General features: G+C 45.4%; 5 protein-coding genes and 2 non-coding genes across 9 annotated transcripts in view; 2 read left to right on the forward strand and 5 right to left on the reverse strand.

Moving 5' to 3' along the window:
• fam117ba (family with sequence similarity 117 member Ba) overlaps positions 1–3,363 on the forward strand; it is a 6,949-nt gene extending 3,586 nt beyond the window's left edge. Inside the window, exons 4-9 of the mRNA XM_056431761.1 lie at positions 18–101; positions 191–301; positions 616–759; positions 832–1,039; positions 1,166–1,286; positions 1,398–3,363. Of these exons, the coding sequence (XP_056287736.1) occupies positions 18–101; positions 191–301; positions 616–759; positions 832–1,039; positions 1,166–1,286; positions 1,398–1,623 (894 nt within the window). The 3' untranslated portion in view covers positions 1,624–3,363. The remainder of the gene's footprint in view (positions 1–17; positions 102–190; positions 302–615; positions 760–831; positions 1,040–1,165; positions 1,287–1,397) is intronic.
• A 78-nt stretch (positions 3,364–3,441) lies between these two features.
• ical1 (islet cell autoantigen 1-like) lies at positions 3,442–12,164 on the reverse strand. 3 transcript variants are annotated; one of them, XM_056431047.1, is made up of 14 exons: positions 11,969–12,154; positions 11,080–11,110; positions 10,838–10,988; positions 9,959–10,031; positions 9,395–9,518; positions 8,773–8,971; positions 8,554–8,679; positions 8,371–8,469; positions 8,145–8,230; positions 7,670–7,722; positions 6,459–6,629; positions 5,567–5,917; positions 5,392–5,487; positions 3,442–5,217 (listed from the first exon to the last, which is right to left on the reverse strand). In XM_056431047.1, exons 2-14 carry the CDS (start codon positions 11,088–11,090, stop codon positions 5,102–5,104), a joined length of 1,656 nt encoding a protein of 551 aa, XP_056287022.1. In that variant the 5' UTR covers positions 11,091–11,110; positions 11,969–12,154; the 3' UTR covers positions 3,442–5,101. The 3 variants fall into 3 exon arrangements, with proteins under 3 accessions (XP_056287022.1, XP_056287023.1, XP_056287024.1); XM_056431048.1 differs by lacking the exon at positions 6,459–6,629 and having other exon boundaries at positions 11,969–12,155; XM_056431049.1 differs by lacking the exons at positions 3,442–5,217; positions 5,392–5,487; positions 5,567–5,917 and having other exon boundaries at positions 6,473–6,799; positions 11,969–12,164.
• A 130-nt stretch (positions 12,165–12,294) lies between these two features.
• On the reverse strand, positions 12,295–17,687 carry wdr12 (WD repeat domain 12). Its single transcript, XM_056431052.1, has 13 exons — positions 17,514–17,687; positions 17,075–17,169; positions 16,704–16,798; positions 16,395–16,501; positions 15,407–15,522; positions 15,155–15,309; positions 15,019–15,064; positions 14,843–14,928; positions 14,625–14,765; positions 14,427–14,532; positions 14,190–14,322; positions 13,096–13,168; positions 12,295–12,996 (listed from the first exon to the last, which is right to left on the reverse strand). The coding sequence occupies exons 1-13, from the start codon at positions 17,552–17,554 to the stop codon at positions 12,919–12,921; spliced, it is 1,272 nt and encodes a 423-aa protein (XP_056287027.1). The 5' UTR covers positions 17,555–17,687; the 3' UTR covers positions 12,295–12,918.
• Positions 17,688–18,896: 1,209 nt separating this feature from the next.
• nop58 (NOP58 ribonucleoprotein homolog (yeast)) lies at positions 18,897–23,337 on the reverse strand. The gene is made up of 15 exons (XM_056431162.1): positions 23,216–23,337; positions 22,623–22,699; positions 22,479–22,531; positions 22,139–22,263; positions 21,916–22,052; positions 21,655–21,719; positions 21,401–21,535; positions 21,005–21,150; positions 20,667–20,793; positions 20,321–20,484; positions 20,097–20,231; positions 19,795–19,856; positions 19,561–19,706; positions 19,359–19,465; positions 18,897–19,262 (listed from the first exon to the last, which is right to left on the reverse strand). The coding sequence occupies exons 1-15, from the start codon at positions 23,258–23,260 to the stop codon at positions 19,206–19,208; spliced, it is 1,581 nt and encodes a 526-aa protein (XP_056287137.1). The 5' UTR covers positions 23,261–23,337; the 3' UTR covers positions 18,897–19,205.
• On the reverse strand, positions 20,552–20,635 carry LOC130204814 (small nucleolar RNA SNORD11B). The gene has a single exon (XR_008833801.1). It is a non-coding gene; the product is annotated as a small nucleolar RNA SNORD11B (small nucleolar RNA).
• LOC130204813 (small nucleolar RNA SNORD11B) lies at positions 20,874–20,959 on the reverse strand. The gene has a single exon (XR_008833800.1). It is a non-coding gene; the product is annotated as a small nucleolar RNA SNORD11B (small nucleolar RNA).
• Positions 23,338–23,965: 628 nt separating the features above from the next.
• On the forward strand, positions 23,966–27,722 carry nufip1 (nuclear FMR1 interacting protein 1). Its single transcript, XM_056431306.1, has 10 exons — positions 23,966–24,291; positions 24,879–24,952; positions 25,046–25,150; positions 25,262–25,324; positions 25,410–25,486; positions 25,624–25,716; positions 25,933–26,111; positions 26,260–26,394; positions 26,832–27,088; positions 27,217–27,722. Exons 1-10 carry the CDS (start codon positions 24,057–24,059, stop codon positions 27,706–27,708), a joined length of 1,710 nt encoding a protein of 569 aa, XP_056287281.1. The 5' UTR covers positions 23,966–24,056; the 3' UTR covers positions 27,709–27,722.
• The last annotated feature ends 251 nt before the right edge of the window (positions 27,723–27,973 follow it).

A 27,973-nucleotide genomic window follows, 5' to 3' on the forward strand; every position in this document is an offset into this window, starting at 1 on the left:
GTGTGTGTGTGTGTCAGACCCCCAGGGCCTGGGCAGATGAGAGGAGGAGGGGCTCTCACAAGCGCTCGGCCTCCTGCGGGAGCACCGACCAGCTCAAGGAGGTCAGTACGATCAGTGGCCCCCGGGCGAGGCCTCGTTCACTTTCACGAAGTCTTCCTCTGACTCACCTGATCGGTCCTTCTGTCTCCAGATCGCCAAGCTGCGTCAGCAGCTCCAGCGCAGCAAACGCAGCAGCCGCCATCGGAGGGATAAAGACCGCAAGTCCCCGTTCAATGGCAGCCACACCATCATCCAGTCGCAGGTAAACAACGGAGACCGTAACTTTCTTTTTTTTGTTGTTTTTTTGAAGGAAGCTCCCTCCTGATGCAAAGAGCCACCAAGATGAAGCGCCTCCCCAATATTCAAAGAGTTAATGTTTTGTATGTGTGTGTGTGTGTGTGTGTGTGTGAGATCAGATGTTTAACATCAGCACACATGTATTAGTTAAGCTGCCTGTATTTCCAACGAAAGTTGTTATTTGTCATATATTTATGATTTATGGTTAGATTTCTCCTGTTTTCATGTAGTTTCCTGCAGTTCACATCAGCTGTTGGGGTCTTTGTGTGTGTTTCGCAGTCATCGATGCCCAAGACCATCCTGATCCCCATCCCCATCTCCAAGTCGTCGGCCCCTCGTTTCCGCAACAGCGTGGAGGGCCTCAACCAGGAGATCGAACGCATCATCATCCGAGACACGCCTGAGAAGGACGAGGCCATCGTTGTGAGTCCTGAGGGGCGTTTAAGCCCTGGGTGCTACGTTGTTATTGTGACCTCATGTGTGTGTGTGTGACAGCCACAGGACGTCCCAGATGGGCACCGCGCGCCCCCACCGGTCCCCCCGCGGCGCAGCAGCAGCACCCGCAGCATCGACACGCAGACCCCCTCGGGGGGCGGCCTGAGCGGTAACCATAGCAACAGCAGCAGCCGCCCCGACTCCATCTCGCCCTCCTACCTCACCGTCCTCAATGACACGGGCGGAGGCAGCCCCTATGAGGACAAAGGTGATGAACATACAGCGCACACTGTACACACACACACACACACACACGTGCCCTGTCAGTCTCTCTGAGCGGGATCTGTTGCTCGCCGCGACCTTTGACCTCCGGTCGCTCCCCCTCTGCCCTCAGAGCTGGGCCCCTGCTCCCCGCTGCCCAAGTACGCCGCCTCTCCCAGACCCAACAACAGCTACATGTTCAAGAGGGAGCCTCCAGAGGGCTGCGAGAGGGTCCGAGTGTCCGAGGAGACCATGTGAGTACAAGATGTGTGTTAGAATATACAGGATATTTAAAAAAAATGTAAACACGGAACTTGTTGTTGTTGTTTTTGGGGCTAAATGTGTCCCTGCGCGTGTGCTTCCAGGCTCAAACCGCTGCAGGAGCTCCCGCCCTTCCTGTGTCCCGACCGCAACAAGGTGAACTTCATCCCCAACAGCGGCTCCGCCTTCTGCCTCGTCAGCATTCTGAAGCCCTTGCTGCCGGCCCCGGACCTGAGCTTCCGCTCCGCGGGGGGCCTCCGGAGCCATTCCCCGTCCCTCGTGCCTCTGTCCACCCAGCCCTGCCTCCTGGAGGAGCCCGAGAGCTTCTGACGGCCCACGAGGGCTTTAAAGTCACCCCCCCCCCCTACCCCACCCAGAAAAAAGAAAAAATGTAATTAAATTTTAAAGAATGCCTTCAGCATGCCAGCTGAGCTCTCTCTCTGGCGTCCTTCCCTCAGACGACCGCCACGCAGGAGTCCTACAGAGCGAGCGCCGCTAACATCTCATCGCTTTCTTCAGTGCTGGTTTTATGTTCCTGTTTTTTCAGGGGAGGAGAAAAGGGAACAGACTCTTTGATTTCATCGTATCATACCATGGCGCCTTTCCACGGACATATCTCTTTTTCTATCTGTCGTGATTTCTCTTGATATGTACAATATGCCTTCCATTATTTGAAACGAAAAAGAAGAACAAGAAGAAGGAAAAAAAAGGGCAGCTGGTTTCCTTGGCGACCAAGAGTTTGGAAGGTTAATTAATTGGTGCTGACAGATCTAACGTAGCAAAACTTGAAGTTGTAAATGTGCCCGATACTTCAGACCGTGCTCAGCTCATGTCCGGCTCTCGAGCCCTGCGGCGGCCATAGATACAGAGAGGCGGGGCAGTGAGGTGGTCCTCATAAACAATCCATATTTAGACCACCTGTGACCTCCAGAAGTCTGTGTTGTACTTCTATCCGCCGTTCACTGGCACAAGCTGACGCCTCCGACGCGCGGTCTGGCAGCAGGGAGCTGGTGACAGCGCCCCTGCCGGCCGGATGGTGTATCTATGGGAGACGCGGGCCAGGGCTATGACGTGTGCACCGTGTTCCACCCGTGTCCGCCTGCCCCCCCCCTTCCTCCACGTCCATCACCACCTTTCTAGCTCTCGCTTTCATTTTCTTCCCCTCGCGGCCACCGTAATGCTAATTTATTTATTTTTCTCTCGTCTTGCTCGGCTTGTATCGTGAAATGTGTCCAGACAGGGGTGGGGGGGGGGGTACATTATTTTGTTGTATCCTCTTCTTCTGCACCGATTTAATAATATGTCCATGAACCAATAATGTCTGATAAGGGAAACAGACATTAATGAGCTTTTTCCCCCTCATATTTTGCAAGATTCTAAAATCTTTTGAAGCTCCGGCTCCTCCCTCCTGTCCATGTCGTTACTACTTGTGCCCGCTAGGCGGGGTAGGAATGTACTGGGTCTGTAAATAACGAGCCACACTGTGTTTGTATTATGGACTGACAGAGATATGTATCTGAATGAGTCCCCCCCCCCCCCTCTGTCTTTTTCTCTGCTGATTACTGTGAATGACTACATGTCTTATTATTGTGTATAATAATGTATTTATTTATCAGATGTGTAATTGGGGGCTCCAGAGAATTTGAACCGAGAATAGATTACATCGTCCATCTCAGGTTGCAGTGACTAGGGCACACGCACACACACGATGTACTAACGCCAAGTCTACACCACGAGGAAGGGAGTAAGTCTACACTATGATTAAGGGAGTAAGTCTACACTACGAGGAAGGGAGTAAGTACACTACGAGGAAGGGAGTAAGTCTACACTACGAGGAATGGAGTAAGTCTACACTACGAGGAAGGGAATAAGTCTACACTATGATTAAGGGAGTAAGTCTACACTACGAGGGAACATAAGACTAGCAGAGTGGACAGAAGTGTGGATGTGGTGTCATTATTTCGTGACCCTGGAGCGGCGCGGTCCCATTTGTCTGTTTCTTGTTTTTGTTTTTTAAAGACATCTGTTTACAAAAATAAAAAAGGTAGATTAAACGAACAGATTCATACACGTGGAACTCCAGATTTCTTCCAGTTTCCTTCTCACAGCGGAGGAACAGCCGGCTCGACGCGAGAAAGTCTCAACACGAGGATTCCTTGTCCAGTTTATTGGAAACAAAAAGGCAGTTGAATGAAATAAAGCATTTGTGATCGACTTGAGGAATACATTCTTTAGTTGTAGTGTGTAAATCCAGAGTACAGTCGCCTCCCAGTTGTGTACTGGGCTCTATTTCCCCCAGAAAAGCAGCTACTAATACGCAGCTTATATAAAAAGGGGTTTTCAGAGTTGTTTTTTCCTCCCATGATGCACTCTGATTCCCTTTACTCCCTCAAGTTTTCAATCAACTATACAGGCACACAACTGAGGATTTGGTCTCGGTGCTTGTGGTGCAACAACTTAGGCACATTTATAACAATAATATGACTTTAGAAACCCGACTGCATCGTCTGCAGCTGTTCACTTTGGAAACATTCAAAACGAGCTGGTAGCATTTCCCCTCAAACACATGAACTCAGACACGGTAACAGTTCTCCAGTGTTGATTCTCTTCGCTTAAAACAATAGATTTCAAAAGTCCATCTGTGAATTCTGAAAACACACAACACACAGTTACAAAATACAGTATTTCGCTTGTTATACGAGTGTTACTTTAGTCTTTCAACAAACAAATCGGTTATATAAATCAGAAAATAAACACTTTGATGCAGCTTCTAGTTGCAGATTTAGAGGACTTCGATAACACAACAGAAAACAACAACAAATAAACGTTTCAACCTTCACAGATTTTCTTTCTCGGCTTGCAATTGTGAAAGAAGATCCTCTCTTCATCAAACCGGTGGAGTCTTGGGGATCCACAGCTTGTGAGGCGTCTGTTCAGACCTCGGTGACCCCGTCACGGCGAGCTCACACGCGGGGCGAGGACTTCTTAACGACACCACCATCACGAAATGTCTCGGACTCGCCGCTTTAACCGGAACCTTTTTGTGCACGGCAGCATCGTGTCGGGAAGATTCCTCCTCACTGACCGAGCCGTTGTGAGTTTGAGCTAACGGGATGAGCGAGCTGCGTGCGGCTAGTGTTTACCTTGTGGTGGCGGGAGCGGCTCCAACATACATGTCAGCCACTTCAACGCAAACCAGAAGTTTCAGTGAACGCTATATTTAGAATATTTAGAATACTTCCCACGCTGTCAGGCGGCCCTTTCCGACGGAAAATGGAAGAATTTATTTGAGCGTGCGGAACACAAGTTGTAGTCGTGAACCGGAAGCAACACGGCGACTGCGTCACACAACAATCCTTCAGATACCGTCGAGTCCAAAGCCTCTCTCCTGCTGGTACAATCATGCCGTCAATAGACTCTCTTTCACACGGCAAACAAACAAACAAACAAAAACCCAAACATGAACTTAACAGAACCCCCCACAAAATAAACCTGCGACCCAAATATTCTCTCCGCTTGCTGCGATGACGACACGTAACAAACCACAACAAGGCTTTCTGAGCGTCAGCAGCTCAACGTGGAGGATTATCAGTCAGTGAGCGCCTCCCTCTTCAGTGTGTGACACACACCAGGTATACACACGTGTGGATGTGCACACACACACCTCCTGGTAACATGTGTGTGTGAGCTTCGATGTCTCTGGGTGCGTCTTCCACAGTGAACGTGTGTTCTTTTACTTTCTGACATCCAGATGCTGTGAGAGAAATGTCACATATATACACACACACACACACACACACTCACACTTCTAGGCATTGAGGAGCTCGTCTGGGGAGCGTCCAATGGCGTCGGGGTTGGAGAGTGGGTCCAGGTCTGCGAACAGGTTGAACCAGGCGGACATGTCTTTGGTTCCGCCTGCAGCAGCTGTCGGAGGACGGAAGTTGAAGTTTAGCGTCGAAATCTAGTTTGAAGACGTTAATGATCTCAGCAGGTAAATTAATTTGGATTAAATGAGATGAACGCAACAGCACAATCGGGGCTGCGTCATGACGACGAGACGAAAGCACCGACAAGAAGCCCGAGTGAGGGAGAGCGAACCGTTAGCTGCTGCGCTCGGGGTCGGATGAGCCGATTGGCCCTGCTCGGGAGGCGGCTGCAGGGGCGGAGCCTGGAACATGGGCGGGGTTGCCCAGCCTAGGAGGGAAAGAAAGAAAGAGCGATGAGAGCGACGGCCGGCGTGCTGAGGCGAGCACGTCCCTCCAGCGCAGCTGACCTGTGGAGCTCAGACTGAGGTCCAGCAGCTGGGAGGGCAGGAAGCCCGTGGGGCTCGAGAGAGAACATGCCGCCGGCACGCCGCCCGCCTCCAGCACGCCGCCTGCCTCCACGCCGCCCGCCTCCACGCCGCCTGCCTCCACGCCGCCGGCCTCCAGCACGCCACCTGCCGCCCCCGCGCTCGGCTGAGGAGCGCTGGGAGCGTCCAACAGCCCGAAGGCGTCCTGCCACTCTCTGCTGAAGTCGTCTCCGGCCCCCGGGCCCGGGCTCAGGAGGTCTTTGAGGAAGGCCATGTCGCCCCGCTCGCCATCCTCCTCCTCCTCCGGTCCTAGCCCTGTAAGCAGAGCCCCGCCTAGAGGGAAGGGAGCAGAACAGGGAGGGATGTCAATACACCGCCGTGGATTCTGTCGTTTCTTAGCAGATTCAGGTTGCCGTGAAAAAAACAACAAGGGCAGAAAATACTGAAAAGGACCAGAACCGACTAAAGAGGGACAAAAGAAACAAAGGAGCCACAGCTCTAGATCTTATCAGGGTAAATGTTTGACCAGCATCCCACAGCGTATGAGGACATTACACGAGGCACACCTTTCCCAATGTACAGATATGAGGGAGTTATTCATGGTATTTCCCAAAATGCCAAAGTATTCCTCTTAGCAGATGAGATGCCAACACAGCTGCCCTCAGGTCACACGATCAGTTCATGGTCGGCCCAGAATGTCAGAGGAGTGAGTTTTAGAAGTGATGGAAACAAAGCCTCTTGCTTTAAGACTGAATCCAGATCCAAAGTGCAAAAAACAAGGAAGCAGAGTTATAAAAAAAGATCCCAGGAGAGGTGAAGTTGTGTCAGACTCGGCCGGCGGGAGGAGAAGCAGAGAGAAGGCAGGCGTGTTTACCGGAGGCAGGCGGCTGCGACAGGCCTCCAAAGCCCCAGGGCTCATGTGGGTCTCCAGCCTGAGGAGGAGGAGGGAGCCGAGGAAGGTCACAGGGGGACATGAGCATCAGGTCCTCTGACGGCGCTCTGACGTCCTGCAGCTCTGCAGCCGGTGCGCTCGTGTTTTGTGACGCTGAGATGAAAAGCCGACCGGCAGCCGGTCAGCGACAACAGTCCCAACGACACATCTGTACTCTTTACACAAGCGCTGGCTATAGAGGATGTCTAACAATGCCATCACACACACACACACACACACACACACACACACACACTTACCACCGGCTCCGATGTGGGCGGGCTCTGGAAAGGAGGCCAATCATGGTAAACATGAGTTTTGACATGGACCGATCTATCCAGCTTCTTACGTTACAATATAACGTTGATACTTTTGTGTATTTATATTGCTTATGAATGGCCAAACATTCAAATTAAAATTTCTGTGTGACATTTTGATGGCAAACTATTTTTTTGAATCTACGACCGGAAACATTTTTTTTTCAGTGTATGTTTCCACCAAAATATTTAAATGATGGATCACAGAGCTGGGGGGGGGGGGGGTATTTATAGCAATAAACTTAGATGTCCTCTAAGATTAAAGTGGCAGCTGTACAGCTCATAAAACACCACCGATGCTGCTGCTTGCCGTGTATTGTTATTATTTATTTATTTTGACCGACAACTTTAATGAGTCGTGTTAATGCTCTTCAAATAAGTTAGATAGATTTAAAGTGGTCATAATTATTATGGCTTTATTAAAAAAAGATTTTTAAAACTTTGCCACGCTGAATAATTAAACAGCATAGTTCAATTATTCAGCGTGACAAAGTTTTTCAATGTTTGTTTTTATTAAAGCCATAATAATGCTGACCGCTTTAAATCTATCTAACTTATTTTCAACATAAAATAAAAAGGCACTTTCTTGTAGCCAACAATGATGTCATCAATCTGCTTGTTGTATCTGCAATAGTTCCATCTAAGCCCATCTTTTTACATCCGTTTCATTCAAAATACTCCAACAGGTTAATTTAAATATTTTATTTTATAAATTGATCAGCCAGTTCATCACTGACACCAAAATCATATTTGCCTTTCTCTCGAAGCAGAATGCGCCCATTCACTCCACGTTCACATCTGTCCTGCAGAACGAGCCTCCAGGGGGGCAGCACATACCTGAGGCAGGGGCACTTCCTGATGGCTCGTTGTCGTCATCCAAGGACACCAGACTGAGGAAGGAGGAAGGAGGAAAGGGGGGAGGGAGGGACAGGAGAAACAGTGAGAGCCTCATTAAGCTGGCGAGACGCAATATGCTATTTTTAGCAATGCAGTAGCCTCCATTAAATTTGGAGCTGCAGTCTCCCGATAGGTTCACCTTTTCTAAAAACCTAAAAAGACGGCTAGATGAACGGGGGGATGATGTCACGTAGTGTGAAAGAGCTTCGAGTGGTCGGAAGACGAGAGGAGCGCTCTGCAAGTACAGGTCTATTCACCATTTAGAAAAGGAAAGAGAGATGGACAAGAGATGAAAGCGAGGGGACATTGTGGAAAAGGGAAAAAACCCGCCTGGCAACAGAGAGAGGATGTGTGTGTGTGTGTGTATGTGATTTTTGGGGGATTTTTAAGTGATTTTAAGCACGTGTCCTCTCACCGGTCTGCGTTGCTGTGCCTCTCTTCCTTCTTCTTGTCCTCTTGTTTCTGCGCGTCTGTCATTTCCTCCAGTGGGTCTCGCAGCTCCTGTGCGAGGTGAGAATATTTAGCTGATTTTGCATCGCCCAAAATGACAAATTGGTCTCGGGGGGTTCAACAGTCTGTACACACGGGATGGAAAGACACTTCAGCTGCTGCCCGCCCGCCTCTCTGAAACCCAGAGGTACCTTGAGTGTGGTGAACTGGTACGGGACGTGGCCTCGGAAGGCCTCTTGGATCCCCGACATGGCGAGGGCCGTCTTCTCCCAGAACTGCAGCAGGGTGGTCTGTCGCAGCAGGACACACACAGACATATTTTAATATTTAAGAAGGGTAGATTTGAACGGCGTCCCACCGACGTGTTGCCGGACCTGGTAGGTGCAGAGCGAGTGGGACAGCATGTTGCAGCGGCTCGCTCCCAGCATGTCCACCTTCTGACACACGTCGTTCTTCAGCTTCTCGAACTGGCTCTTCGTCCCCCGGACCTGGGTTTGGACCTGGCGCCGTCGAGACCAAAACAAAAGACGACGAGATGATGAGGGGGAGAACGCGCCGTTGCGAGAGCGTCGACAAAACAAGCGTCCTCCCACCTTGCGGAACTTCTCCAGCTGCTTGTAGGTGTCCGGGTCCAACACTAGGGAGATGTCCTTCATCCAGAGCAGAGCCCCCCTGTACTCGGTGCGGGCCTTCTCCATGTAGCTGACCGTCAGTAGCGTGTCGGCGATGGCGCGCCGCCGGAACGTCTCCACTTCCTGGTGCAAGCGGTGCAGCGGCGGGCAGAGGGCCATCCTTCAGGGGGAAAAAGAGACTTTCAGAAATTCTATATCTCGGGGAGGAAATAAACGTTACGGTAGTTTAGAATGTGCCGTATATATATATATATATATAAATATATGTGTGTATATATATATATATATACACATATATATATATGTGTATATATATATATATACACACAGATATATACACATATATATATGTGTATATATATATATATATATATACATTATTTATATATATATATACACACATATATATATATATATGTGTATATATATATATATATATACACACATATATATATATATGTGTATATATATATATACATATATATATATATATATACACACACACACACACATATATATATTTATATGTATATATATATATATATATATATATGTGTCGGCTTCATTGTTTCATGCCGCTGACCTCTGCTTGGCGGAGGTGCACAGCGCCTTGCTGGTGGCGTCCATCATGTTGCCGGCCTTTGTGCGGTCGTGCTCGGCCTGGAAGCGAAGGAACAGGCCGAGCTCGTTCTCCTCCTGAGACAAGCCTGGCGAGACGGAGTAAAGGTTGTAAAGTCTCACACGTCCGCAAAAAGGACGTTATTATTACATCCCAATTAAAAAGAGAGTTTGTCTTATGTTTCTCCAAACTAGAAGAGTGTCAGCCTCCGTCTGCTGGCCACGGGCGATTTTTTTTGTATTGAAAAAATGGAATATATGATATATATAAATATAAATATATATTCTTTTTAAATAGATGCACAATATGACTGGGAATGTGATCTAATAAGAGTAAAAAGGGCATTTCCTATTTCATCTTATACGAATCTCCTCCAAGCATTTTATGTGTAAATATATGAAACATATTAACAGGACCTACATCAGGAATCTGAGGCCCAGAACAGCTGCAGAACTAACCGTAAACAAATGTTCCTTGGTTTACAGTTCATCTGTTGGGTGAAGAGATGCCACCTTAACCGTGACTCACGTGTGATCCGGTGCTGGTACTTCTCGATCACCTTCAGCAGCTCGGTGCACGTCACCTGAACCGAGCGGAAAAACTGCAGAGACAAACGGGCCGGATGAGAACACGCCACACACACCAGGTCACCGGGTCACCTTGGCCAAGACTCCATTGGTAAAGAGATTTTGAATCTCAGTGATAATATCTTTGGAAATTAAAGGTTAAACAAATAAATAGAGACAATGTTGAAGCAGAAGTTGTTTGACTGAGTTTTTGTTTAGTTTTTTGGTTACTCTAAGAGAGCTTTTATTCTTTTACGTCACATTCTGGGTATCTGATTAGTCAAAATATAAGGTAGCCACATTGGCAGTTAGTGTGGAGCCCTGACTTTGCTGCACAGTGGAAACATATCAAGAAGAGTGGAGGTGACTTGTGTGGTTACTGATTAACTGCAGGATAAACAATCACTCCTCCCTCACCACACGCCTCTCTGGATGTTTGTTCCTGACACATTCGTGTTTATCTAATGGCAGCGCCGTGTCTGACTCACGGCTATAGGGCCGAGGCGCATGGAGATAAACAGATGGACATCAAATTTGTTTTTTCTGATTGACTAATCGGTGTCCTCCAACAGCCAGGCAGACGACCGTAGGCAGAAGACCACAGTAAACCGTGCGCAAAAAGTTCTGGGCGTGAAAACAGATCCGTGTGGAGCGTTTGAACGTCATTGGTTCTTTGCTGTGCTTTCAACTAAAGCAACGACAGACATTATGCTCGATAACCAGTGGTGGAAAGCACATGGAAATGATGAAAGATGCAGTGCTGAGCCTTTAAAGGAAAACATCTCAGACTTAAGCATACAATAAATAAACAATAAGCCACAAAGCAATAATAGTCTCCTACCTCAAGCTTGGCGTCCAGGTCGGCGTCCGAAGCCACCACGTACTCGTCCTCCTTCTTGCCCGTAGCTTTGATGAGGACCTGCTTGGTCTTCCAGAACTTCTTCTGCATGCGAGCCATGACCGAGCTGTCACTCAGCATGTCCCCCACAAACCTGGAGCCCAGACTTCAGGTCAGCTGTGCGCCAACTTAACAATATGAACGTGTTTTAACTCAAGTTAACAGTTGGGTCATTTCACACTTACCCGTCCATCATTGGATATCAGCCTATTTATCCTGTTATGAAAACAGAAGAAATAAAGGGGTGACGTTTGAACAAAGAAAGTCAAATGTTAAAAGATGCCTGAGCCATGTGTTGAGATCAGGAAACCCCTATTTTACATTGCTGTGCATTTTAAAAGTATTGTCAACCATTGCACAGACAAAGCAATAATAATTGCACAGGGAGCAGATGAAAGTCAAGAACTAATTGATTAATTTTAACGAGAGATATTTTATTAATGCAATGCCTAAATGAGTGTGTAAAAGCAACAACAAAAAATTAAAACATGTTAATTAAAAGACTGGAGGTTTCCTATTGTTTCCTTGTTCAGGATCCTCCTCACGCAGAAAGACACAAAAAAAAGTCTCATGAAACAATAAATGAAATAAACTGGCTGCTGAATTTTGAACACAGGTGACAGGTGAATTATAATCGAGTTATAAGCGGTTATCGCGGAGGGTTATCTGGGACTGGACACGAACTCGTGTGATACGGTCGTCGGAGCGGAGCGATGAGACACCTGCGAGTCAAGAGAATGGAGCGCCAGCTGGCTGTGGAGGTGTTCAGTTACAGGAAAGGCTGCCTTCACGACACGGAAAAGAGAGGGGGGGAAAGCAATGTCATACTGATATTCAACTACACTGTCAAAAAATAACTAGACATGGTATACAAATTTTAAAAAACCGTAACAGTCGTCGATTTAAAAAAAGAAAAAGAAACGGACGTGCGCGTGACGCTTGTGTGCTAGCAGCAGTTTAGCTTGTCGCAAAGTGTCGTGGCAGGAACATTTGCCTTGAGAACATTTAACTAAGCGACGACGGCCAGCTTTACGTATATAATCGGTTAGTTTAAGAAGGGGAACGCGGGTTTACCTCGCATTTAGTTTAGTCCCGCAGTCCGAGCATCCACGCGCCGCGGTCCTGCTAGTCCGCTCTGCCGATAGCCTTCACAATCTGAGTCAGAGAAACAGGATATGCAAAGTGCCTTGTGGCGCCGTTTGGCCACCAGGGGGCGCTGTTTGACAGGTAACACCAAAGATCGTGGTATGAAAAGAAGACGTGGGATAATTGGTCGCGAAAGTTGGGCTACAACCATTTTGAATTTATCGCAACTAAAGTTAAGTTTTTTAAGTTGTCTACATCAGAAAGAAAGCGTGAAAGATGGTTTTAAATGTGTATGAAATCAGTAAAAGCAGCACTCGCCATATTCGTTGTTTTTTTATTGAAAGGGTCTCCTCACTTCATGATTGTAGTAAAATAAAAACAACCCGAGTGACACCTCTTCTTGTTACATCCTCTTTCTAACCAGTGAGGGAAACGGTCGTTTTTTACGACAAAAACACAAGGGCGGTGATAATGTACTACTGTAAATATATCAGACATAAACAATCAATATTTCATGAGTAATGTCCCCAATACATTGGTATATTTACTGACGTACACTTACATCAATAGTCCATGAAGCTAAACTCAAGAAAAAACCAATGACAAATTACTACAATACTTTAATATAGTATATGTGGTCATTTTTTTTGGATCACTGTTGCTTTTCTTGCTATTCTTAAAATATCATTAAAATATCACAAATCAAGCATTAATGAATGACATGAATAGAAGGTACAACATTAATTTATAGTTTTCTTGGGTAACAGGAAGACAAAAACAATCCATAAGAAAATGTGTAAAATTTGAGAGCCTAAAAAATAACCAGACGGTAAAGAACAAAGCAAGAAATGTTTTGCGCTGTACAAAACTCCCAAGTCACTGCTGCTTTTGTCCGCCTGTCACAACACTGACAATGTCCATCATTCTTTATTGTCCGTCTAGGCTCCAGCATCCGTCGGACAGACCGAGTAATTGTAGGTGTACAGCTTGTTATCTGCACCGCCACTCAACATCAGCTGGGGGAAAAGGAACAGAGAGAGAGAGAGAACGTTAAACACAGATTTCACGCATTCCACCGCAGAATATTCTTTTTTATTTGTGGAAATCAGACTCACCCCGCTTTCTGTCCAGTCCACACAAAACACTTTGTCCTCGTGGGCCGCCAGGTCGTACAGAGGAGCCGTACAGCTGCGAGACATGAAACAACACGTTAACTTTATTCCCTCAGAAAGGAAAAACATATACCACGGGACAGTACTTGAGTGTTGAGATATTGTGGGTGTAGGCTGGAGAGACATTTTATTCTGACAAAGACAGGAAGCTTCTTCCAGACATCCTGCTCTACACTTCCTAAACGAGCCGTCATACCTAGACATTACAGCGCATGTTTCAGCTGTTGCTCTCATTAGCAAAAATAAAGACGACAAACTAACATGTTTTAAAAAGTAGAGTAAAAGCAAAACCCTCTTCCTCCAAAATACCCGGTTTTCATTGAACTGAAAGATAAACAGCCTTGTTTGTCTCCGATGCATTTTTCAGTTCGTACATTGTTTTCTTTGCCAGTTTATTCAGCTTGAGAAATGGGAGATTAGTCTCAAAACACACAAAAATAATACATCTTAGGAAAGACACCAAATTTGGAGATACATGTTTTTTTTCTTGTTCTGTGTAGAGAAATGTATAAATACATCACAATGTATTGAAAGATGGACTAAGACCATGTTGATTTGATGAATATATCAAACCTATTCATGGTTTCATGTTCAAGCATGCGCTATATTTCAAATAGTTATACCGCCTTTCCTTGCCTTCAGACAGCTCTTTCCAACAAGGGAACTAAAGCTGTTGTATCCATTATCGATTCTCACCTCCAAAGCCTTGATTGGTGATGCTCCATCATATCTTAAGGAGCTTGTAGTACCATATTGCCCCACTAGAGAGCTGCCTCATAAATGGTGGTCCCTAGAGTCTTAAAAAGTAGGATGGCAGCCAGAGCCTTCAGTTATCAAGTTCCTCTTTCATGGAACCAGCTCCACCTTCAGTCCGGGAAGCAGACAGTCACCTCATGTAGACTCAAGACTTTCCTCTTGATGGTCTTATAGTTAGAGCTGAATCAGGTTCACCTGCTCCAGCCCAGTCTTAATGGTAATAAGTCGCCGAGTACCGATTGGAATACAAATTCTACAGATCAATCACATGCTTCACAGACCTGCGGGTGTCCCACAGTTTGACCATGTTGTCAAGGGAACCGGAGACCAGCTGGTGCTCATGTGACGGCGCCCACTTCACGGCGGTCACCCAGCCGGTGTGGGAGGTCAGGGACAGCAGCACCAGCGACCCGTCTGGAGGGGAGATGAGGCTTTTTGAAAAAGAGGCACGACGCTGCTGAAACACAGATGATCGGTAGTAGTTTGGAGAGCCCGTTGCAGTGACCACACGGCAGTACCTTTGGTGCGAGGGTCCCACAGCCGGATGTGTCGGTCGGTGCTGCCGGAGGCCAGTCGCCGACACAGAGGCGAGTAGGAAATGCAGTTAAACACTTTGCTGCCCGTCTGTAGAAGAACAAAACGTTACCACAGGAAATTACAACAGATAACGTCTTACGTTTCTGACCCAGTGTCCGCTCGCCGGGGTGTTTCCTCACCAGCGTAGTCTTCATCCCTCCCGTCTCCACGTCCCACACGCGGATGGTGTGGTCCCATGATGCACTGAAAACTTCCTCGCTGTTGCACCACAGGACAGAGGAGACCGCCTCGTTGTGTCCCGATAACGTCATGAGGGGGGTCTGAAAGACAGAATGGGTTCAACCAACGGCTACGTCACCTGGTTAGCCGTACTGAAGAGGGATGGAGCTGCACTCACCCTGGTGAGGCCGAGCTGTTGAGTCTTCTGCTTCTTCCTCGGCCTGTCGGCGGGTTCTTCGACCACGTCTGCCTCGTCGGAGGGCACTGACGGGGGCAAAAAGGTTGAAGCGTGTTGGGAGAGTTTCTTTTCATACCGCAATGCTCAACATGCAACCAGCCGCTTTAGCGACCTACCTGCTGACCAGATCTTCAACATTTTGTCCCAGGAGCCGCTGCAGAACTGTACGGGGAGCAACATAAATGCTTTAACTGAACGGCTGGGACACCCCGTACATTGCTGTGGTTATTCCTGCTACCCATCCCGCTTTACCTTTGAGCCAGTGGGGTTTGTTGCAACAGTGTCGACGCTCCCCGTGTGTCCCCGGCAGCAGTGTCTGGCTTTCACCTTGTTCCTCTTGGAGTTCCACTCCCACAGTAGGACGGTCTGGTCCAGAGAAGCCGTCAGCAGCAGAGAGGTCAGACCGTCTGGCCGGAAACATCCACACAACATAGTTTTTAAAGAAAGCCTGTCGTTATCACAAGCGGAGTGAAATGTCCACCACTGGCGGCCTCACCCCCTCACCTCTTTTGACCCAGGCTACGTCTTTCACAACATCCACGTGTCCGGCCACTGTCATCACCGCCTTGCCCTCCAAAGACCAGATCCTGGCTGTCTTGTCATATGACCCCGTTAGGATCCTACAACCAAAAATGAACATGCAAATAAGCAAAACAAACATCACATTGTTGGCCTTGTTCTGGACTAAACTTAAAAATGTATAATGCTTAAATGAAATATCAGTGAAAAAATTATTTGGGGCATTTCTGTTTTATCCACCATGGACAGGTTTGTGATTCTCCGTGTGTCCCTCAGTTATTTTTGAAAGGCTGTAATTGGGAGATTAGAGGTTCGATTCCCCGGCACTTCCAGTCAGCATGTTGAAGTGACCTTGGGGAAGATAATAAATCTCAAATTGCTCTAAAAAGGCAGAACTATCGGTGTGTGTGAGTTAGGGCTGCAACGACCAATTGATAAAATGGATAAAAATCTAATATTAATAGAGTTGGAAAAGAATTCCATTATCGATTTGTTGTGTCGCGTGATTATTCTGCCACTCGGAGATGTTTGAGTATAAAAAAATATTATTATTATTCAAATAATCGTTAGTTGCAGCCCTAGTGCGAGCGTACATGAATGAGTTTGGATCCTGATGGGCAGGTGGCACCTTGTAGGTGAGCCTCTGCCATCAGTATGAATGGCTGTGTGTGGGGTCAGAAAACAAAAAATGCTATATAATGCATTTACCAATTTAAACTGTATTTCATTATACAAAAGAGATACGTTTATATCATTTCGCCTACTCAGAGGTTGTCGAGAAAATGGGAAATGTGGAGAGAGACTCCTTCCATTTGAGTTAAACATACACTGTGTTCTCATAACTCTTTGAGAAAACTGAATAGTCTTGCTTGGGAAATCAATATTGTGTTGTCAGTGTAATGCTGATGAAAAAGGACTTGAGAAAATGGAATAAAAATATGGGGGAACGTCCCCTCCCAGTTCTCATCTTTACCATTCAGCATCTGCATCCACGGAGCTAATCCAGTCATCGTGCATCATGCACTCCTCGGGCTCTGGTGCCGTGATCCGCTCGACATACTCGATCTCCACCACGTCTTCCTGAAAAGACAGGCAGACACAACGATGCAGAAATATCAAAAGGATGCGTTCACAGGCAATTCAGTCACCATTTGGAATTTTGCTGGTTTAGGCCCAAATCCCACCACGCTCTTCTTTCTTACGCCGACTTCCTCATAATTAAAAGAAGACTATGAAAACATGCCACGTCTACTCAGGTCCAAGCAAACGGGGCCGGTCATACCGTTGATATGCCTTCTGTTTCCATGTGAGTGGACAGCGACGTTCGCAGGAACTGACCCCTGACCAGGAAGTCGAACTCCACTTTGCTGTGAGATGCTGCGGAAACAAACAAAACACATGATAGATATTACACATTTAAGATGTTACGCTATTATTTCTTGAATAAAACTAACTGGGAATTTTGTGAACCGTTTGATATAATTTAGGCTCATCTAATCATAATAACGACTTAGAGAACCAGGCACAGGTTTATACAAGGGAAACTTAAAATCCGATATTGATTGCACAGATGTAAATTGTGATAAATCAGAAAAATTGATTCCACAGAAGTAATCGCAACTTGATTCAGGTCCGTCAAGTACATGTTTTTACCATTTCTCGCCTCCAGCAGCTTGTTGATGACGTTGCTGAGGTCCTGCACTTCAGAGACAGCAGGGATGGAAAACGGGACATCATCTACAACGTACCTATAAAGAGAGGCGTGTTCTTAGGTTAACACCGGAGGTCACACCCATCACACACACGCATACATGCGGGTACTTAATGCATTCGTTTGTCACATAAGTTACTGGAGCACATTGTTAGCATTAACTAGCTAACCCAACTAGCTACAAAACGAGCAACGACGAAGAGGCTAACAGTGAAAAACGTTAGCCGATCTCTAAATGTGTAGTCCACGTACGTTAGTAAAAAGCAGGGTCGTGTCGGACTAGTTACTGGGAGTCAAAGCTCGCTAGGAAGTTACAGAGTTAGCCATTCATGTCCCCTTTTCCAATTCCCACGTTTCGTCCGAAAGGGAATGAGAGCTCACCTTTTGTTGTCTGTGAAGAACCTCGCTTGTAACTGCGACATTTTGAATAACTTGTCTATTTCGCCAACGCACTACTCAGCAATATATATATCTACGGTTTGGCTAAGACGTTAATCTGTTCCTTCATTACACTGTCGACTCTCGTGCAGTCCTGCCATGTGGTACGAAATCCAGGCGCTTCAGTCGAGCGCGGATGCAGCCGATCGATGATTCGGATCTACGTTCCTCAAGTAATGCCTGCCCCTCAGTAACCGCCATGGATGTATGACGATACCACATTATACTTAAGTGTCGTATTAAAATGCCACTTAAAATATGTATGTATCAAATATGTACTCAATGTGATGCAGAAATATGGCCCGTGAGTGTTTTGCTATTATATATTTATTTATGCATTTTTTAAATATTAAGTAGCAAATATAAAATAAGAACAGTCCTTAAACTACCCTAGTTTGTGCATGTAAACAATGAATCCTCCACCAATCATATTCACCTTATATAAGCTTCCATTAGATTCCACAAACGTTATTAAGATGATACCCTAATTATATCTATCCAATCTTAGACATAAAAACCTGGATGACCTATAACTTCCTGATGTAAAACTGAATTATACTTGGCCCAGAACATCTCCAAAATCATTCTCTAATGATGTAGTATACTCTTGATGGCATTTCCCTGGCATCCAGACCCACTGTAAACAAATGTGGGTTATCATTGATCAGGACATTTTACCTTTAACTCACAGAACAAATCTCAAGGACAGCCTTATTTCACCTATAACATTTCTAAAAAAATCAGGCACATCCTGTCTCAAACCGATGAAGAACCATTAAATCACGCATGTTACTTCTAGACTAGATTAACATTGATCCATATAGCCCCACTAGAGAGCTGCCTCACTAAATACGGGGCTACTAGTAGTTCCTAAAGTCGTAAAAAGTTACACCATCAGTCCTGGAGGCAGACAGTCACCTCATGTAGACTGAAGACTTTCCACTAGTCTTATAGACTAGATATATCTAGAGATGCTGCTGTAGGCTGATGGGGGACATTTTGGGACATTTTAGGATACACTGAGCGCCTATCTCCTCTTCTCTCTACTTATGGATGCATTTTAATTTCTCCATCACATTAACTCTGCAAAATACAAATAAACTGAATTGAAATTGGACTGTGGCCTGACCTACATACATGGATATATGTATCGGTTAAATGTATTGTTTTTCTTACTGGTAGAAATGACCACACTGCAGTTTGAGTCTTGCAGCAAAGGATCAAATCACTATTTTGTATACTGATACTTCTACAGTGTATACAACTACACAAAACGGGGTTTTTCACCAGGCAGACATTCTTGGACAATAAAAGGCGTTGCCACAATTGGGGGAGTCTTGCTGAATTTAATACATGCGTCTAATGCAGAACAGTTTACAAGTGAAAGAAGCAACCATAAAACATTGTGAAAAAATATATTTACATTTTCACTCATTGAATAACTGGAAATCCAATGGTTTTAAACCACACCTTCGACATCAAGTGAGATCTCAGGTTGATTTGGTTCTTTAATGTGCACTTTTTTCTCTTGGTCCAGAAACAGGCACTCAATACAGCTTTACCCTCAGTAGATATAAATGTATGACAGACTAAAATGACAGACTAAAACGTAAAATATATACAATCCCCACTATTTCACTCATCTTCTCCCCCCTTGATCTTTTTCTTCTTCTTTTTCTTCTTTTCTGTTGACTGGAGAGAGAACAGAAGTGAGCACAACGATTGTTCAGAAACAAACAGTGGAAAAATCATATGAATAGTCTGCAGATAGTTTAAATGGATCTCTACCTCTGTAACTGCGACCTCTTCCTCTTCGGATTTCTCCTCCGTCTTGTCCTTCTTTTTCTTCTTCTTCTTGGGCGTCTCCTCTGCCATTTCTTCTTCTGCTGGTTCTTCTACAAAACATGCAGGAACAAGACAGATATTGAGCATCATAATCTTCACTGTGGGCTCTTCGCCACACGGAGGTATTAGTTTTCTTTCGACCTACCTTCTTTTACTGGTTGCTTTTTGGCCTTTTTGGATTTGACCGTCGGCGTTACGGGCTCTTCAGCCTCTTCTACCTCCTCGAACTTCCTCTTCTTTGAGGTGGAGGGAATAGTAGAATCCCCGGATGGATCGTAGACTCTCACTTCACTGTGGGGAGACGAGAGTATTCAACATCGATCATATTTATATGTGGGACTATATAATCGTTGCTAAAAGGCCGGTAGGGAGTATTTACCTCTTGTGCTGGTATTTGTCGGCCTTTGCCATTGCTTTGCCTGTTCCACTAATCCTTCGGATCTGAGAAGAAAAATAAATGGACAGAAGATAAGAGAAAGCCCGGAGATAGATAAATAGATAACATTGAGCAAATTAACCAGGACATAGGATAGGAATATAATTTGACATCTTTCATTGGAGTCATAATGTGATTCAATCATTTGATAGCACTTAAAAAAATACCAAACTCAAATTTACATATCTTTTAGCAATGCATCATATGCAACCTCTCGAGACGAAAATATACATAGATGTACTTACTCCTTTCTCCTCCAGGTGGCGCAGCCTGATCTCCAGCTTGGCTCTGTTCGCCACTCCCATATCGGTGTTGGTGTCCTCTCCCAGGGCATCATAGCGAATAGCCAGGGCCGCTTTAGCTGCCAGCATTCTGGCGATCTGGACAGATAACAATAAGGGTCATGTATATTGTATAGCCACCAGACTGAGGATCATTACGTGGTCGTCACATTTCCTTCTGGACTTACCTTGCCCTTATTCTTGACGCTGGTCTGGCCCACGAGGGACGCATGGTAGATGAGACCATACTTGGGTGTGTCTTTGCGAGTCTTCAGCGCTCTGAATAGAGCCTTCTCTGCTCCGAGGATCTGTACCGTGGAGGCTGGATGCTTGGCCAGATTCAGAAGGGAACCTTGAAGCGACAGGACAGAGAAGTTAATGCGTGGCTCTCCTCGGTACCTGCTCGCCGGGCCTGAAGACCAAAGCTCAGATGAGGTAGTGACTTAAAAGCATCAGTTTTAAATCAGGAAAGCGACATCAGGTCGTTATCATCACTGCTTGGTAGGTTTTTACGACGTCGCCTCTGTGACTCACCCGCATGCGAGATGAGACGGGCTCCGACCAGCTCGCCCACCATCACAGTCAGGTTGGGGGCGATGGCCATCATTCGGTTCTTCAGATAGTCGTACAGCTGAGTGCGGTACTCCGAGATGTCAATGACCTGCAGAAGAAAAGAGATAAAACTTATATTACAGCTTCCGGCAGGTTAACGGGTCATGGCGGCACGGTCGCTAAGAGTAGTGACTGTTCAGAAGAGGTAGTGACTGAAAAACCCACATTACTTGTTTCAGGCTAAAAACGACATGTCGTAATCATCACAACTGTCACTTGACTCTCCGATGTTCAATGGTAAGAAAGAACGAAAGACAAACCTGATCACACAGGTGCCTGATGTTGGTGATGTCCTGCTCCGACACTTCTGTTCCCATGGAGATCTCGGCAGCCAGTTTGACCTCGGCCTCGATTTCCTCGGAGAGGACGTCGGACAGGTCGGAGCCAGCCACGTTCGTGCGGTCGCCTGGGAAACACAAGACAAGATTGCTTACTCTGGAATAAAGAGTCGCTTGTGCTCATATGCATCTTAACAGCTGATTTAGGAACATTTCTGGAAATCTGTTTTTTTACAGGGGCAAACCACTGAATGTATTTTATTATACTACTAAACTAATAAACTGTTATCCACATATGTCAACACTTTGCAGGAGTGCAATACTAACATTACTGGCATAGCCATTTAAATAGGTATGTGCAGACGCTATTATTGTTACCTATTTTGCGGACAGATTTGCAGTAGACCAGGTTGTCAGTGACTACCTTTCCCAGCTCGGGGAAGTGCCAGCCGTACCATTCTCTACAGCGCATAATGTAGTTGTTGAGCTCTTTATCCAGGTCATCCAAAAGACCTGAAGAGACAATCACAAGAAAAGTAGAAAAGTCAGATCACTAAAGCTTAAAGAAAATGTGACAATGAAAAAGATGAGTGAATATTGTATAGTGCTTTTGTTGGTTCATGAACACTTACAGATGGCCTGCACAATCATAGTGTCCACTTTGTCTGGACTGAACTTCAGCTTGTAGCGGGATAAACTGGAGAACACAGAAAAGAGGCGTTATTTAATATGTTATTTCACACAACTTACTCACGTATCCCTGTGCTTTGGGAGATTGCTGCCTCAGAGGTAGTGACGAATGCTGTGGAGAATCCACATGGAGGATTCAGACAGCAAGTGTAATCATAAGCAGAGCCTGCATGTATGCATTGACCTGTTTGTGCGCCACATACCTGTGAGCTAATCCGAGAGACATGGCGCTGAGCTCCTTTGAAGGCAGGCCGGTGATGAGACTCTCCATCTGACTCCTGATGCACCGCATCAGCTCGGCCACGGCAGAGTTGTAGACGCAACTCAGTTGCAGCTTTTCCTGAAAACCAGAGCGGGTTAGGAGCCTGAACTTTTGCAACACTTAGCCACTGAAGGTTATCAGCACACAGACGCCGAGTCACTTACTTTGATGACCCCGCCGAGTTTAGCGTCGCTGATGGCCAGCTGTTCATGAGCTTCCTTTGCCATAACCTTCTTGAGCACTTTCTTCAAACTCTTGCCAATTTTTCCCTCTGTAAGGGCAGTGGCAGCTAAGGGGCAGAGAACATCGCATTAAAAACGGGCATAAACCAAAAAATAGTCATGTCGAATAGGCCCATGGGAGGATTGTAGTCAACATACAACTCCTGTTTGAAATGTTTAATCATCAACTAAACTAACTGCTGATATTAAATGACATGGTCACACAATTCAGTGGATATCTACATATCTCATGCACAGAAACCACAAAGATATATGTAGTTACCTGCCAAGGCCTCTGTTGTGTCCTGGAACTTCTCAAAGTGCTTCAGCTTCACACTAGCAGGAGCAAAACGAAACTGTTAAATCATGTTTTACATGAGCTACACAGCATCACACGATGATAAACCGGGGGTTTCATGGCACTTACATTTTGTTCGCTTTTTCAGGAGTTTCAAACTCCTTATACAGGCTGTCAACCTGTTTCAGCTTGGCTTCATCAAGGACCTGAAATATAATTAAAGCTTAGTTGTGCATTTGCAAAAAATAAAAAAGGCCCGTGGTGCACATGTATGACAATCACTAGGATGGGAATGTCTTTATATTCTTGACCGTAAAGTTACATTCTTCTCAAAAGGTGATATTGATCATATAATTGCACGATATTACTAAAGTTGCAAGATGGATGTGATCGTTGTGCTTTAGAGAAGTAGAGCCAGTCCCTGAAGTTGGCCTCAACATGCACACGTGGTTACAGGGCCTTCACGCTGCCATGATGCGTTAGCTCAAACATTAGCAAAAACACATCACGTTAAATGAAAAACGTTATAAATTAACCCGTTCACGTAACTAAACACAATTAAAACACATTCATATAAAATTATACTCACTACCGTTAACGTTACATACAAGTGAAGCAACGTGGGCGCGCGCAGCTATCCACGTGGTTAAGCTAACGGGTCTCATAAGGAGTAAAAAATGAATTATTCTATTTATTAATGGCATTAAAGGACGAATACATACCTTGAATATCGCAAATCCAGCGGCGGTCTCGAATAACACGAGCATTTTAGCGGCAGCTCGGTCACTTTAGCAGAATGTGCGCCCTCTGAGTCGAGAGCTCCTGCTTTCCAGAGCGACCACGCTGCTGCTCTCTGGCTCAGTCTGAGGCTCACGCGGCGAAAGCGAGGACCAGGAAGCCGGTGGGTTGCCAGGTCCGCTCGGTCAATATCACCCGATATCATACATGGTTTATGTTTGATTTTTAAAAAGATACCCTCACTTTCCCCTTGATTTTCATGAATAGGAAATATCAACGTAATGCGTTATTACAAATGATGTGTTTCATTAAATAGTTAATAAAAAAGTGAGTTGGCTGTAGGAAAACCAACTAGCACCTAATGTATGACATCAGCTGGAAGTATTTTAGTTTGAACTAACATATCAGGCGTCCCGTTGCTTTATGTACAAGTATGTACAATAATGCTAAATAAATTCCACACGAATTTTTCCCACAACCTGGCAACCCGAAAAGATGACGTTCGTATCAAATCTCGCGAGAAATGTTTGCATGAGGAAATAATACTTTTCGTAAAACCTAAAATATAAATATCGTTGCAGTAGAGAATGGCATGTTCAGCTTCAACACAACTTCCATAGCTACTGGGTGACTTCTTACTTAATTAGTTTAATTATTTTGCTTGCGTTCATATGTTTTCATGTACTTCCTGCTCTCGCGGAAGTGACGAACGTTTGTGTAAACTCGAGCAAAAACATGCACATGTGAGAGCTGCGTGGCGAGTAACCGACGTTTACTTCAAATACACTTCACTGTCGACGCAACGAAAGAACTCGGGAGCGAAGTATGAATGGACACGGACACTATCCTCCGCCGGACTTCGGCTGTCCGCCTCCAAATACCATCCAACATGTTCAGCAGCAGTACGCGAGCAGCTTCCACCCCAGCATGTGGAGCTGGGGCGAGGCGTCCTCCGAGCACGCCGGGGACCACAGCAGCCAGAGGGGACGGCACCACGGGGCCACGGCAGAGTTCGGTTCCCCATCAGGCCGTGGAGGTTATGGACAGAAACGTCCACACGGTGAGTAGTCTATGAATATAGATCAAATCCAAAAGGAATGACATGGTTACGTCTTGGTGTCAGCAAAATCATAATGAAGTGTGATTGATGTGTGTGTTGGTCATACAGGCTGCATGGCTTCTTGAAGTAATCAAACTATGAGGAATTAATGCATCTGCCATCATGACCATAATAGTGATGTTGCTGTTTTTCAGACAAGACAATATTTTAAACACTGTTAGGAAGTATTAACACCGTAGACACAGCTACAGGAAGCAATTCAGGGTTAATTCAGTTTAATTAAGTTTATTTTGTATAACCCAATATCAACAATTACAAATTCGTCTCAAAGGGCTTTACAATCTGTACACATAAGGTTAAGTGTCTTGCTCATGGACACATCGACTAGGGCGGGGATTGAACCGCCAACCCCCTGATTGAAAGACAGTTCCCTGGCTCCTGATGGGTGAATCGAGCTTGATATGTAAAATTAGCGGAGTGCCCCTTTTTTAATAGTCCCAAAACATTATGATTAAGAATAAAGGGACGATGTGTTTCTGTTTGTGCTATGTTGCTATATTGCCTCTAACTTTCAGTTCTGTCTTCAGGTCAAAACTTCGGTCGCGACTGGCATGAAGGTGGGAGACAGAGTTATGGAAGCCCTAACAATTATGGGAAAAAGGTACCTATCTGTTGGAACACATCCACTTCCCTCATTGTTTATCAGACAACAGCAGGACGCTAACCCTACACATGACCCGTCTGTAATCTACAGCAGAAAAACAAGAAGGAACCCGAGTACTCTCATTTCTGCGACACGTGTGACCGCGGCTTCAAGCACCAGGAGAAGTACGATGAGCATGTTTCTCAACATGTCACGGTCAGTTAATATATTTATATATATATAATAGAAGTACAGATTGCTTATTATTATTTTTTCATTTATGGAATGTAATCAATTTCCATGTTTCACTACAAATCTCGTTCATAGTGCTCTGTGGCAGACTGCAGCTTCGTGGCTCATGAAAAACTAGTCGCCATCCACTGGAAAAACGTAAGTAAAACAATTTGCTGTGTCTGAAAAGTCTCAGTATTTCCCTTTTGAGTTAATATCAGTCTCTTTATGGCCCTGACTGCAGAACCACGCACCGGGCGCTAAAAGGATCAAGCTGGACACACTGGACGAGATCACGAAATGGAGAGAGGCGAGGCGCAAGTCAGTATTCTAGTTCTGTTATCTTTGAACTATTAATGGCATTCTCTCATGAGATGATTCATATTTTCTACGTTGTGTTTATACATAGATGCCTATTCAGATCAGGAAAACGTAATAATACAAATTTGACTTTCCAGAAACTATCCAACACTTCAGAATATGGACAAGAAGAAGAAAGTGATGGAGGTGCGGGAGGAGACAGGAGCCGTTCTGGAGACAGCCCAGTTTGGGTAAATCTACAAATGCATCTCTCTTACTTTTTTATTTATTTACTTATTAACTTACCTACTTACTTATTAACTTATTTACTAACTTACTTACCTACCTACTTACTTATTTCATTACTTACTTACATGCTTACTTATTTCATTACGTAATTACTTATTGACTTATTTACTTTCTTACTTACTTATTTTCTCTCTAAACTTTGAACATCTGACTTGCAGGCAGATGAGAGGCAGAGGGTGGGGGGGTCGAGGCCGTGGCTGGGGCCACAGAGGGTGCCGTGGGCGGCCCCCTCAGGGCCCTCACCCATCGGACAGCAGCGCCACAGAGAGACCTCCGCCCCCCACCCAGCCGTGCAGGGACAGGGATCCACTGGGAGCGCTGGCCAGCAGCGATCACGGTGAGTGACTCATCGGACGCGTCCGGGGTCCAGCAGTCAAACATGACTGTAAAATATATGTTACTGTCACGTCTTGGTTGATACCGTCTATGCGGTGGATGAAGCCACAACTGTGATGGTAATTGATGCGTTTGTCATTTGCGTCAAGATTCTGACCGAGAGGAGCCGGCCCCCGAGTCCAAGGCGGGTTTCCTGGTTGTGGCTCCCAAACAGATGAGCTCAGCTCTGGCCTCCCTGATGGCCAACTACGGCTCCCTGAGTGAAAGTGACGAGGAACCGGAAGGTGAGTTTGCCACCGTCCTCAAGCTGCTGTGGCGCAGACTATTAGTTAACAATATTTATGTCACCCAACATAGCTGAAGAGACGATGACAAACGTACTCTGAGTCAATATTCAAATACACAACAGACATGTGTCATCACTAAAGCTGATTGTGATGCTAATTCTGTTATTCCATTAACCACATAGTCTCTTCAGTATACCCTATACCCCCCCTGGTTAACACGGTTGGCTCTGCCAGCTTTGTTTTTAGGCTCTTAATATTCATCTGAACACCAGATAATGAATAAAGTAATTTAATTCAACCACAAAACAAGACTATATTATCGGTATGTTGTCTTCATTCTGTTGAACATTTATGGACAAATTAAATATTGGGATTAAAGCATGCAACGGGGGAAAAAAACACACCTCAAATCTATCATGCTACTTTTGTTTCAGCCGCCCCTATTCAGAGAGCCAAAGACCTTGGGCATGAAAACCATGCTTTCCTAAACTCAGTACCACAAAAGTCTCAGGACCGAGGTCCCTGGAGGGGCCCGGACACCTCTTCACAGGTTACAGAGGCCCTTCACACTCCTAACAACGGAAGAGGAAGAGGAAGAGGGGGAAGAGGACGAGGAGGCAGAAGAAGAAGGGGCGGTAGAGGAGGATACCAAGATACACCGCAGGCGCGCCGTCCCACTCTACTCGAGATGGTATTATTATTATTATTATATACGCATATTTCACAGGATTTTAAAATTGTGAAAATGAAATTATATTTATTAAATGTAGATGATCTTCTAGGTAATGCGGCGACTCTATTTTCTTTCACTCCGTTTAGTTACTGGCCCCAGATATCCGCCATGAGAGGAATGTCCTCCTGCAGTGTGTGCGCTACGTTGTCCGAAACAACTTCTTTGGCCTGGAGAGCAGACCCGAGGACCAGAGGGCGAAGGATAAAGTCCCTTCAGCGATCTCAGCCGGAGAGTTCACAGGGAGGCCGGAAAGGCCGTCGGATAAAGCCGAGGCTCGGTTTCCCCCTCTGGTTGCTGCACAGAGAAGTTCAGCAGAAGTGAATCATCTGGAGGAGTCAGAAACGGGTCATGCTGTTCTCGTTGACCAGTATTTGCATCCACGCTCAGAACCTTCTCAGGTTTCTCCTGCGGACTCGGCAGCAAGTGTGGAGCCGGTTCCAGGACATTTCACCCGAAATACTGAAGAGTCCACTGTGAAAGACGGGCTGTATTCAACGGGCACAGACGAAATCAGATCTACCTCTAATACTTACGATGATGAAGTATGGGAGAGTCCTGGTGCTGTTATGTCCGATTAAATTACTGAACTGGATTGATTATTTTGTTCTGAAGCATGCAAGTGAAACCTCTAATGTTAATACTTTAAAGGTGTTATTTTTCAAGGACTTATTTTTGATGCAATGTTAGTTTGACTAACTATATCCAGTTGTATTTTTGTATCATGCTTTATAATGAATTAATATGGTTTGGTTCTTATAAATTAAATCGCACAAACTATTGATAATATATCAGTTGTACACATATTAGTTTAATTCGATTTGAAACTTGTTTTTTGGATCTGTT

This window comes from Pseudoliparis swirei, chromosome 14 (assembly GCF_029220125.1).
Source record: "Pseudoliparis swirei isolate HS2019 ecotype Mariana Trench chromosome 14, NWPU_hadal_v1, whole genome shotgun sequence".
In the NCBI taxonomy this organism is placed as follows: domain Eukaryota; kingdom Metazoa; phylum Chordata; class Actinopteri; order Perciformes; family Liparidae; genus Pseudoliparis; species Pseudoliparis swirei.